Here is a 13,445-nt window from a genome sequence, read left to right as displayed (position 1 = left end):
GGTCTGAAAAGAGTTATTATATTAAAGTCTTTTTATAGTAAGTAGAAGTGGTACATAAAAAAAAGAATTAGAAAATCGATTCACCCAGTCAAAAGTTCTGAGGTAAGGTATACGTTGAGGACATCATATTTAACATCATTTTAATAGTTTTCTGATGTAACTCTTAAGTCACGGTTCCAATAACAATCAAATTTATATGAGCACACAGGAAGCACCAGTTTTCAAATAAAAAGAGAATTATTAAAATCGCTTTACCCACTCAAAGGTTCTCAGGCAAAAAACATAAAAAATACAGTCGAATTGAGAACCTCCTCCTTTTTTGATGTTGGTTAAAAAGCAAGTCTGTCACCTGATAATATGCGATCATCGCCGTCAGTCAGTCATTTAAATAGCATCCACAATACCAGAGAAGTCATCGAAGTGTTAGTATAATATTTTAAGCAGTTTTTGTAATGTAATGTATTACATAGGAAAGTGATATATTTTTTTCTTCACAGCTATTAGCATATGGCGCGTACTTTTTAGATGGGCTAAGGTTAAAATATTACTTAGAGTCATGTTGTTAAAGACACGATGTCGATATAATATTGGCTAAACGGCACGAATGGCTCGGAAGAGTAAAACTGTACAATGACAAAAGAAAATAAAAAAAACTACGTCATCAAAAGAACATCATCTCGGACACAAAGCATAATATATTTTAATTATAAACTTTGCACTCGCTTAATGTGTATATTTTTTATTAAGCATCGCCAACTTGAACAGCGTAGAAAAACTTCTAGCGGAAACTTTTTTTTAAACAGTCACGGCAAAGTGACCCCACTGCACTTGATGGTAAATAGAGCAGGATCCAATAGAATGTCGACTGACGAGAGATGATTACCCCTCGACAGTCGATACAATTGTGCCGGCCTGTTGGAACTGGATAGACACTGGCTGATCCCGGAACGCGACGCAATTACATAGGCCACTATGCCGGGTTTTAACACCTAAAGTACGGTGGTCGCTATCCAGGCGGATATAAAATATATTCTACCTATCTTAAATGTTATTTATTAATAACTAGTTGACTCGACAGACGTCCCGTCTTAACTATGAATTTGCAACAATAAACAAAAAAATAGTGAAATCCAGCCGTTCACGCATGATGGCGTGACCAAGGGAAATTGTGATTCATTTTTATATATTATATAGATAATAATTTTCTCATACATTCTTTTGACGTATCATAAGTGCAACTTTCGCCGACATGATAAATAAAGTATATTATTTTAAATAATTTTATAAAGTAATATTATTGTACAATCTACAAAACCCTTCAACTACGAATCTTAGTACAATATCTTGTTTGTAAAGTAACAAAACCTGTAGTATTGTTGAGACCTGTTTAGGAGCTGCCCACCCTTGACAGAGCAGGTCAAAGTCGCGAATATAATAGTCTACCGAGGGACATATATACAAGTTTCAAAAGGGACTATGAACCTTGTTTCGCCACTCGAATATAGAGTTGATGCAAAAATATTTTTTGTAGAATTTGGATTAGTTTTACGATATACTTGATGTTAAATATATCTAGAATATTCTAACATATCGGGTTAAAACACATAATATTGCCTGATCTAGGAGAGAAGCCAGGACCGTTATGTTGGTCAATCATTTGGAAACTCTATTACGCGGAACCAACATGAGTTTTTATTCCGGCCGCTCTTCAGTTGGGCTCAAAGTTCTACACTGATTATATTCAGAAAAATAATTTAATAATGCTATCAAATTGACGCACCAGACAATTACAAAATGGTGGCAATAACATTTGATTATATAATTAATATAAGAGTTGCTTTAAACAAACTAATCATCTAACACATCTACAGTTGCTTCCAAATTGCTTATCAATTTAGCTAAACTACGAAGCGTCTACGCGGCGTCTTACAAATACCCAATACACACAAAACAAACAAATAATACCGGCATTGCAAACAGTGCAAATAACTAAAGATTTCCACGTAGAGACAAGTTCCCCTCTAACAATTTTGCTTATCATTGCGAGACTATTGGACCTCTTTGATTTTCAACCTTGATACACAATATATACATGTATAGTTATAATGTAGACTTACCTACACACGCGCGTCCTCGTCGGTGTCTCCGACGCCACTGACCGTGCTTCGAGTAGTGTGTTTATCAACCAAGCGGGACGCGAAACCGTTCAGTACGGTACGACAGCGGGACGTAAACGACACGACATTTGCTCAATTGTTTTATGATTATATTGTATTTATGGGCATGGAAAAGTGATCTTACTGCACTTGATGGTGAGAAGAATGGTGTACAATAGGATGTCGACGAACGAGAGATGATTCCCCTCGGCAGTTGGCATTATACCAGCTTGTTGAAACCGGATATACACTATGGCGGGTTTTAACATCGCTATCCCATTAATACAATAATTTTAGTAGAATATGTGTCTCCAATATCTTAGGGTCCATATTTTGGTAAATATTATTAAACTTATAACCTCAATCAGGATATTTGGTCATACAAAATTTATCTCAAAGATTTCCTAGTGGTATACTTACTGGCATGGCGTGAAACAAGGGTAGAACTCTGTAAAGTAACATAATATCTGACAGTCAAGAGTCACGTGACGTGTGAACGGTCCTGCAGTAATTCATGCCGTTACATCGCAGAAATGATTGTCGCAATGACGCCGATCTCCGACACTTATAACGAAGTTATATTTTTTGTTTATAAAAAATACCTTTTTTAATCACTACATAGTATAAAACAAAGTCGCTTTCTCTGTCCCTATGTATGCTTAAATCTTTAAAACTACGCAACGGATTTTGATGCGTTTTTTTAATAGATAGAGTGATTCAAGAGGAAGGTTTATATGTATAATAACATCCATTAAATAGTGAAAAAATACTGTTATTTTGTTATGTTATACCCGTGCGAAGCCACAGCGGGCCGCTATGTTTTTATATACAACGTTCACAGTTTTTCTGTAGTGTATTTAGTATCAGCATTGCACCCGGGCGAAGCCGGGGCGGGTCGCTAGTTAAAGGATAAAATGTGAGGAACTGAAACAGTAATACAGGAAATAATTTTCTTGGTTATCTAATATCTTGTAGTTACAGCGGTTAAGGTAGCTGCCCCGTCATGAGAATTCAATGTGTATTTCTTTATCTATAGGATTGTTTAAATATGAATTAAAAATAAGCATTTAATAAAACACTTTCGATAATTAGGTGTACGACCATAAAAATATTCCAAAAGTTTGCGATATCCGTAGTTTAAATACTAGAAAGTAAAATAATCGAGTTCGACACAAAACTTAGCTCCAAAAGATTAATAAATCTTTTAAGCGTTACTGTATAACGAATAATATACTTAGTGTATAATATAATTACTGGTGGTAAGTCTCTCATATGCGAGTCCCTGAGTAGATACCACCGCAATGTCTATTTCTGCCGCCAAGCAGCAGCGTGTAGTCACTGTTGTGTTCCGCTTTGAACATAAAACTTAACATCTCATGTCTCAGGATGGCGAGCGCAGTAGAAAACCAAACAATACTATGTAATTCAAGATGTTGGTGTTTCTACTGTTTATGGGCGGTCGTATTGCTTACCATCAGGTGAACGGCAAGCTCGTCTCGTCATACGAAGATATAAAAAATATCAAACCAGGTACCTCCAAGTCCACAAGTTCTAATAAGTTGCTACTAGACCAAGAAACTAACAACCATAATTTAATAGAATAAAAATATATAATTCGTCAATTATGTAGGTAAACTCGATTTTCGCACCGTTCACAGATGTGAATATAAAATAGTATGTCATCAGCTTGCAACAGCTGTTCTGTTATCTGGAGAAAAAGCACAACTCACAAATATTTGAGCAAAAATTTGTTTGTGATTTAATTTACTACTTACTCTAGAAATAAACTGGAAATATTGTCTTCTCTTATGAAGGAATATAATTGCATATACAAGTAACCATCACATTAATATTTATCACATATCAAATCCAGGGGCCGCCACGTGGCGCGGATGCGGTCGCACTCAAAATAGGGATTAGAGTATGGGAAAAGATATTTTGTCCATTATTTATGTTTGGATGTCATTAACTTTTGAAAAGATATATCTTTTTATCCGCTTTGGTGCGGGAGAGTGTTGTTAAATATGAATTATAATATTACTAGCTGACACCGACGTTGTCTTATCTTGCCTATGAATATTGAATTCGAATTGGTATAATTAATTGAAACAATATTGTTCAAAAACATAGAACTTATTATTGTAGTGCTCTATGATACACGACATTCATTGCATTATTTTCTGGGCCCTTATTCTGTATGACAGCGTAAACGCGTAACGCGGCAGTGTCATGTTATCTTCGTGATATGTGCTTACGATGGTATTCTGTATGCCAAATCCTATAGTCCTAAACATGGCGCGTTGCGTTACGTGCTTGTTACGCACTGTCAAAGTAACGTGTGGCATAGAGAATAAGGGCCCTGGTGCGTATATCTGATAGTTATGTCAAACAACTGACAGTTATGTGCCTAAAATTAATATTGTCGATAAGTTTTATTATTTTTTTTATGTTCCGCTTAACTTCCTTAAGTTTTTTTTTATAAAAAACTTCTTTTGCCATTAATTAACACAAAAAAATTATCGTCTTTTTATGTATAATATAAAAGATAGTGCTAAGCTATTATTGCATTGGCATTAGAAAGGGATAATCCATTATTTTTAATTTTTTAACACTTCCTCTCACTCACACCTTTAAAATGTTTTGTCACTGGCTTGCCTTCCCTTTCAATATTTTTGTTCATTCTGATTTTATACCCGGTCATGATATACTTCTGAACGCTGAGCCATTCAAAACAAAGTAAAAAAAGAACGCCTATTAAAATCATAATAGCAATAAGCTGCAAATATGCTCATTTTTATATTACACTAGATGACCCGGTGAACTTCGTATCACCTACATACATTTATTATTATTATTCATCGTGGAACGCAATTTTGCCATACTAATACGTACGTTATCATTATCTGTCTCTCGCTAGTCGAGAGTACGGTTTACGCGTGCGGTAGCTTGTCGCACATTTGATTAACTTCGACGATCAAAGTCATCTTCTCCGTGGCATTTTGCGACAATAACAATAAATAAAGTTCTCACGCACTGACAAATTGATGATAGATTTTAATAATAGTCTTGAAATTTATTTATTTATTTTCTATTTATAAGAACCCACTGACACTTTTACACTTTATTTATTTCTGAAATGTTTTGTATTTGAACAAAATAAACCAAAGAAATCGGACCTCATATTACAACTATGAAACAGACTTATTTCTGAATACATCTATATATATGTTACAGTTCTTTATTTCTAAAAAGAGAAAAAGACATGAAATGTTTGACAGGTAGGAACATTTTCTATTGAAAACTTATATTGTCGTTTTTAGTATTTTCCGTTATTTATTATTTATGTTCGTCACCGTTTAATCCATCCCTGGACTTCCACAAATAATTCAAAACCAAAATTAGCCAAATCGGTTCAGCCATTCTCGAGTTTTAGCGAGACTAACGAACAGCAATTGATTTTTATATATATAGATTGTATTGCATGCCCGGTACAATAGCGCTCTGAGGTCCTGGGTTCGAATCCCGGGTCGGGCAAAGTGATATTTGGGTTTTTCTGGTCAGTATTAGCCCGGAGTCTGGAATTTGTGCCCGATATGGCGATAGGCTCGCCCCCTATCACATCATGAGACGGAACACACTTGGCGAAAAGTGGATGCCCTAGTTGCGCCTCTGCATACCCCTTCGGGGATAAATGCGTGATGTTATATATGGTGCCGCCATTAGTTTTTTTGTTTTTTTTTTCATTATCTATACCTGACCAACTCTTTAGCTAAAAAGACTAATTTTATCAAACGTCCAAACCGTAAATTGACCTTTCAAACTAGCTGCATAAATGATCTAAAAAGATTTAGTCAAACCATTTTTTAATGAAACACATAAATCATCAGAGGCGTTTATTAAAAAATACTATAGGGTATACATAACAAAACTTCAAAGTCATAACAATCAATATCCGTAAAGGTCATCCCATCTGACGAACTCAGTGACAGCGCGCAGCACGTCCGCGCCGAACTCCGCCGGCCGCTCCAGCGCTAGGAAATGGCCTCCATTCTCCAGGACAGTTGCGTGACGCAGGTTCTTATACTTTGTAGCCAGCATTATAGGAGACATGTAGATGATCTCGTCAGGGGCCTGTAGCGCCCATGTAGGTACGTCTGTTGGGTATCTGGAATATAATGGATGAACAACACCTCAGACCACGTGACCACGAAGGCTGCAAAGTCTTCGAAACTAAAATATTAAAACCGCGATAAAATCCGAGAAGTAGTTTTAATTTTAATGTCTTCGCGTAAACGTAAGAAATCATTATCTGGAATATTAATTATCATAGCAGTGGTGTTGTCCCGGGTTGGAGTCCGCGTAGTACAGTGATAGGTCTTTCTGCTCAGTGTCTAAATGGAGACTAAATTTATGAGCGATATGGCTATCATATCATGGGATGGAACTCATGGCGGAAATGGACGCTCTAGTTAAACCTCTGCTTACCTCTTTGAATAAAGGTGTGATGCCTGTTTTATCATAGCAGCCTAGTTGGGAATGGAACTGAGAAAGGTCGTAGGATCAGAACCCAAAATACACATTTTTGACTTTTTGAACTTACTTATGTATTGTGTGTCAATTATCTAAGAAAATCGTCGTGAGAAAACTGACATATTGTAAGAACATCAAATGTCTATATATTGCCAAGCTGCATTGGACCAAAGGGTTGAACTATGGCCTTAAAGGTCACATTAATAGAAGACGCCTGTGCTTACCAGTACGCTGTATATAATAAATGGCAGAATTTTTTTTTGCTCCAAAAATTAGATCATATAAAAATTAAAGCTTGTAAATTTTTGAGACTAAAGTTTGGTTCACAGAGATGTATTTATTTACCGCTTCATCAAGCGGCCAGATTCTGTCCGGACAATCGATATGACCGTGTGGCCTAATGGATAAGGCGTCGGACTTCGGATCCGAAGATTGCAGGTTCGAGTCCTGTCACGGTCGGTATTAACATTTTTATTTTAAGTTATTACTACCACGCAGTAGAAAAGTCTAATCCCAAGCAATTTTTTAAAGAACTTACAGAATTTAATCAATGACTTTACTATTAATTTTTTCTCAGTATAAGTACTTATATTATAAGTAAAAAATATGTACTGAATGAAAAAAAATATCTCAGTACTAGTATGAACAGAAAACAAATTAATCCTGTGTTGATATGCTGTTCAACGGCAGTCGTATCATTAGCCATCAACCGTGTTATTCATCTCGTTAAATTGGGAAAATGTCTACTATCCCACCACGAACATAAATGTGAAAAAACAAATAAAACCAACTTACGACATAACCTGGCTTCCGTTCTTGCTACGTATAGTCTCGTAGTAAAGTCTGCTCGACGTGGTGATCTTATTATCAGTCCAGTACATCATCAGGTTGTCTATCAGCTGCTCCCGTGTGTAGTACTTTAGAAGTCCACCTTCAGGTTCCCGAGGGTTAACCTTCCGAGTGCCGCCTGATATACACTGGAGGAAGAAGCTCATGAAACCAGCTGGAGAGTCTGTCATTGCGATTCCTGGAGACAAGGGGATTTGCTGGTCATCACAAGCTTTAAGATCAGGAATTTGTATTTAAAGTTGGTAGCTTTGCAGTAGAGTTGCTGAAGTTGGTCATACTTTCCCTTTTGTGTAGTGTGTATTCGTAACAAGTTGGTAGCGTCTGCTTAGAGACTTAGACGTGTCATAAGGGCAATTAAGAACACCATACAAGTCCATAATGATTTTTGCAGTGAAGATTCTCTATTCCATAAAATCTTAGTGGTTAACTTCTTTAACAATACATTCAGTACGTTTATTGACATTCGAAATCATTTCATCCCGCAACTTAATACGATTAACTAAAAAAAAGGAAAAAATATATACCCTTTTACCGCATAATAACTAATATGAATCGACGGCCACCGCATTTTATCAAAATTGGTTTATTAGGATCGACTTTATTGGAATCCATCCTTCACATCAATGTACTAGGTTGAGAAATGATACCTCCTTAGTTATTAATGTCCTAAAAATGTACATAAGTCAAATGTTACCTATAGTTTCGGGTTTGGTGGCCATGAAGTGGAAGTAAGCAGTTTCTTGCAGCAGCCAAAGGGTCTTATTCAATAGAGGGTAGATCCTGTTGGATAGAGAGGAGTCCACTACCAGATCTGGGAAGTAATGTCCAACAGCCATCAGCATGAACGCTTTTGACGTGGAAGCAGTGGGCAAGTTCGTGTGGAAACCTATAACTTCCTGTAAAATAACGTCATGTATTTAATCCAGGAGTTTGGCATTGCTATCTTGTTATTGCTGATGGTATGTATTTAGTATGCGAGTGGACGACTGGATATATACCACCGCAATGTCAATAGCTTCCACCAAGTAGAAGTGTGTATGCAATTTTGTGGTTTGAAGCTTATAGTTCAGCTTGACGAGCGCAGTAGAATACCACAGTGCTTTGTAAACGAAGTTCTGTATGGTTTTGCTACCGTTTATGGGCAGTCATAACATAAAAGAAATAAAAAAAATATCATGCGGTGTATTATAAGTGTCATCTTTAAGGTTACCCATCTATTCCAATCGTCAATTTATACCAATGGCTGCTCAAAAACAGGAGCCATAATTCTCAGAACTTTGAATTTCATAGCCATTGTTAACAGTCAACTAGGCTCATCTTGAGACATTCGATGTCTCACCATGCCCATAGATTACACTACGAGACTATACAGAGTTGCAGTGGTCGATATGAGGGCATACCTACCACTGCAACTCCTGTAAACCAGAATCGGTTGTTGAACACATATTATGACATCGTGCGGTGATCATCAACGAGTCTCAGGAGCACTAATTATTCATAACTAAAAGGAAATATTTTAATTTTAATACACGCAATTTACTTATTAGTTTTAGTTACCTTACCTTAGGGTACATTGTGGTCATAGCAGATCCAATGTAAGATCCCCAGTCACCCCCCTGGACTATATACTTCTCGTATCCCAGGATCTTCATTGCATTTCTCAAGACGACCGCCATTTCAACCCCTCCTAGACCGGGGATACAGGCGGCCTGAAAAACATGCCAAGAATTAGACCATTTCTTTTTATCTCAATAGCCTCCTTGGTCTAGCAGTAGCGTGTCTAACAAAGGTAGAGATCCTGGGCTTTGATGCTAGGGCAAATCTATGTATAGTTCTTACGAGTGATTCCGATAGATAAACCTAACATTAGGCAAGCGGTCAGTCATATAAACAAATATCTGCCTGCTGTGAGGTCTATCAGGTCCCATCTCTTACCTAATTATCCGTAAAGCAGGTTTCTTCTGCTATTGGACTGATCTTTGAAAGCTGATTACCATCCAAACATCTTGTATGCATATGTTTTTTACATAAAGCGACGTGAAGTTAGATGAATTAAGCGTGTCTTACGTATTTATTTTTCTAAAATACCTATGTTCATTGGTGAATCTCCTGTGGCTGATCATTAGCCACAAGATGAAGATGACTTACATCAGAAAACCCAAATCCAGGTAAGCTGGGAATGATGACTTCAATCGCGAAGTCTCTGGAGTCGTGGTCAGCTACCAAGCCTGGGATGACGTCATAGAACTCCCTGATGGATCCTGGCCATCCGTGAAGGAGTAGCAGTGTGACTTTCCTCTTGGTTTTATTCACCTACAGATTAAATAGAGTCAAAATATGAAGCTATAATTCTGTCGAGGAATATAATGTATCGTTCAATTATTTGAACAAGACTTTAGAGTTCATCAAGTCATTACTAAAGTATCATATTTACTGGTTTTGAAACTGACAAATTGATAGAATGATAGATGGGGTCATCAATTAAGGACCTTGTGAATTATTAAGTCTATTTGACTGACGGACTGTTACTTAACTGGCTAACGATGTGGGATTATTTGTTTATGTTTTCTCGGAAATATCTCTTAAGCACATGAACCAATTGTAACGATATTTTCATTTGCATAAAGTAAACTAGTTAGAAATAATCATAGGCTCACTCAATCAAGCTCAATAATACTCACCGGTTCCACTTTAATAAAATGTATGTTCAGTCCCTGCACCCTGACTTTGTACTGAGGGTACTTGTTGAGCGCCTCCTCACGTTTCTTGAAGTCGTACTCCTCTCTCCAGTACTGTATCCAGCGCTCCAGGTCGTAGGAATTGAACCCGTAGCGATGGTTCACGCCTTCAAACGTTGGAACAGGGCGGCGGTGGTTGGAGAGACGCATGCGCAGATCAGCTATCATCTGGGATTATAAGATTATAATGATTATCTTGCTCAATGACAGCTGTATTGTAAACACATGTGTAGAATATAAATGGAATGGACTTGTTAACCACACGGGAAAGCTAAAGTTGTTTTCGAAAGAAGTCTGTACCCCAAATAAATAACTTTCTTATCCTTATTATTGCAAATTTTACAATTTAGGTGGATTTTTTTGTGTAACTGTAGGCCTTTACGTTCTAGGATGGACATGGCCCATCATTTCTCCCCCTCTACTTCTGTGGCCCATGTGATACTATGCTGTAGACCTTAATCAATACCTGACCGTAGTTGTATCACTGTTTCAAGCAACCAAAGATAAGTTGCAGCAGTAAAGTTCGGTCTACTGTTAGGAAAGGAAATCTTCGTAAGGAAACCCTATAAAAATTCGAAGGTGCGTGAAGTCTGCAAATCTGTCTAAAACCATCGACGTGGACTTGGGCTTAAACCATTTCAGTTTTAGAGGAGATCTGTGCCAGCAGTGGGTCAGTATAAAATACACAGCTGGTATTAATATACAGAGTTAATTTATTTATTAAATTCCACAGCCCTAAATAGTAGAATGGTACAATCTGATAGACATACATTTCTACTGGTGGTAGGTCTCTCATATGTGAGAGTCCACTTGGGTAGTGTGCAGCAGTGTGTAGTCACTGTTGTGTTCCGGTTTGAAGGACATTGTAGCCAGTGTAACTACTGGACATAATGATACTTAGATCCCATGTCTCCAGGATGGCGAGCGCAGTGGAATACCAAACAATATTATGTAATTCAACGTGTTGGATGGTGTTTCTGCTGTTCATGGGCGGTCGTAATGCTTACCATCAGGCGAACGATGGTCTCGTCTCATCATTCAAAGCAATAAAAATAAAATATCTTAAGGCAAATAAGAGTTAATAAAAACCTGATTGTCGTCAATTGTAATTGCGATGTTGTCAACAGAATTATAATTGTCTTTATCGAGTGCTAACATACGACCTAATTAGGAAATATTTATGAAAATATTGCGTGTATAGTCAAAGCTGAACAAATATTTTAGTACATACATATTAACCATATGATGTTTTTCTCCGAAGACGGCGAATAATATTTGACTCTGGGAGAGTTTAGCTTGGAGTGTCCTTGAGGGTACATTGTGAATATTTTTATGGCAAATTTTTATAGATTGTTTCCTGGAACTCTCTACTCTGAAATGTTTGTCTACAATCATCTTATCGACGGTAATAAAACAGGACTCAAAATTTTACTGTTCATACCCTTAATTCATAAATTCTAGACGCTGACGTTATTATGAAAAAAGTCTCGTTACTTTTTAATAGCACAAACATTTTTTATTTCCAATACAAAGGTAAATACTTGAATCACAATGTGATGCGTGTACCAATAATATCTACGTGTAAAAATTACAACCATGATTACTGTAAAAAATAACAAAAAAATCAATGGCAACCTACATGTAGGCAAAAAGTTGCTATTATGAACAGAAATGATGTAAGCATTAGTTGGTGGTCCCTTGCGAAAGCCATGAACTCGAAAGACCTTGGTTTTGTTAAAAGCCACAGTTAATCCCTATTCTCGGATTCGACTGACGACGTGGCCGGTGCTGCCCTCTGCCGCCAAGATTGGGATCTCCTGAAAGATCCTACCGTTCACTGTGACAAGCGTGTCGTCGGCGTTGCGTGACGCCAACGCCCCAGGAGCTAGCACGGTATATACCACCGCCATGTCTATCTCTGCCGCAGCAGTGTGTAGTCACCGTTGTGTTCCGGTTTAAAGAACATTGTAGCCAGTGTAACTACTGGACATAATAAGACTTAACATCTCATGTCTCAGCATGGCGAGCGAAATGGAATACCAGCAATACTTTGTAATTCAAGGTGTTGGATGGTGTTCCTTCTGTTTATGGGCGGTCGTATCACTTACCATCAGGTGAACGGCAAGCTCGTCTTGTCATTCAAACCAAAAAAATAATTAAAAATACCCAGTTATAAGTAGAGTGGTTATCTTTCGTTCCTAAAACTCGTTTCTTCAAATTAGGTTGACCAATATACGTGTTAAATTAGATATTAGTTGAATGTCTATTTACCCTCGCATTCCTTTTTATGTGGTCATAGAAAAGTGACCCCAGTGCATGCAATGGCATGGGGAGTAGATATCCAGAAAGAAATCGACTGACCAGTAATAGTCGTCTCTTCCCAGTCAACACAAAGCTGGTCTGATTGAAACCGGATATACACGACAATCCCGTAATGCGACCCACGTGAGCTACTATGAATGTTTTACAGCTGGTATACGGTACACTTAGCACTACCACCAGCATTTGATCGTACCCTACAAAATTGACTTAATTTCTGTACGTTTTATTTGAGCGATATGCTTTCCCGGCTGCGTTGATTATACTTATATTATTTTAAACATAACGACAAACGGCGTCATCCAATTAACGTCTCAAAAATTCCACAACTTCTTTTTTAAAACCGATAGCATTCTTACCACTTACCTCATCATCAAATGTGATTTTGAACGGCGTGATCTCCCCCTCAGGGCCATCATCACACCCCCATTTGGTGTTGTCCAACGTGGGCAAGTCCGCACCAACTCCTACTGCTAACAAGACCAACCACCACATACTGAAGAATGATTGTGAATGAGCCACCAACGTGTTACCTTCGCTATATATAATTAACGGAAACACGTCATACTAATGTTTCTTTGACTGCGTTTGGATTAAATGGTGAAATATTCATGTCTTATGTTAATGTGTTTCTTAGTTTTTGCTCGCGGCTTTACCTACTTGCGAAATTATTTCAGATATTTATTTTTATATAAAACTAAATAAAACTATCTTTACATATAATAACATTGTAACAAGCCGATGTCTGTACATTATATTGAACAATACTATGGGAAGTCTTTAAGAGAAACAGAAGCCAAAACAACAACACAACAAAAGTTTTTAGATTTCTTGTCTTTCTGTGTGTATGTTT

At 37.3% G+C, this 13,445-nt stretch overlaps 1 protein-coding gene and 1 non-coding gene across 2 annotated transcripts; one reads left to right on the top strand and one right to left on the bottom strand.

The window, feature by feature from the left end:
• Positions 1-6,036: 6,036 nt before the first annotated feature.
• LOC115448829 (juvenile hormone epoxide hydrolase) lies at positions 6,037-13,117 on the bottom strand. Its single transcript, XM_030176411.2, has 7 exons — positions 12,959-13,117; positions 10,217-10,441; positions 9,684-9,848; positions 9,098-9,244; positions 8,230-8,431; positions 7,482-7,713; positions 6,037-6,321 (listed from the first exon to the last, which is right to left on the bottom strand). The coding sequence occupies exons 1-7, from the start codon at positions 13,085-13,087 to the stop codon at positions 6,102-6,104; spliced, it is 1,320 nt and encodes a 439-aa protein (XP_030032271.1). The 5' UTR covers positions 13,088-13,117; the 3' UTR covers positions 6,037-6,101.
• Trnar-ucg lies at positions 7,073-7,145 on the top strand. Its single transcript has one exon. It is a non-coding gene; the product is annotated as a tRNA-Arg (tRNA).
• Positions 13,118-13,445: the final 328 nt, after the last annotated feature.

This window comes from Manduca sexta, unplaced genomic scaffold (genome assembly GCF_014839805.1).
Source record: "Manduca sexta isolate Smith_Timp_Sample1 unplaced genomic scaffold, JHU_Msex_v1.0 HiC_scaffold_1693, whole genome shotgun sequence".
Lineage (NCBI taxonomy): Eukaryota > Metazoa > Arthropoda > Insecta > Lepidoptera > Sphingidae > Manduca > Manduca sexta.
This window is presented reverse-complemented; position numbering and strand designations above follow the sequence as displayed.

What these genes read in the sequence shown, in the direction of transcription:
- LOC115448829 (XM_030176411.2), bottom strand. Translation starts at nt 13,087, where the DNA reads ATGTGGTGGTTGGTCTTGTTAGCAGTAGGAGTTGGTGCGGACTTGCCC. An exon ending in CTGGATTTGGGTTTTCTGAT is followed by an intron (nt 9,245 to 9,683) that starts GTAAGTCATCTT and finishes CATGTTTTTCAG; the next exon opens with GCCGCCTGTATCCCCGGTCT. An exon ending in TGACCACAATGTACCCTAAG is followed by an intron (nt 8,432 to 9,097) that starts GTAAGGTAACTA and finishes GTTATTTTACAG; the next exon opens with GAAGTTATAGGTTTCCACAC.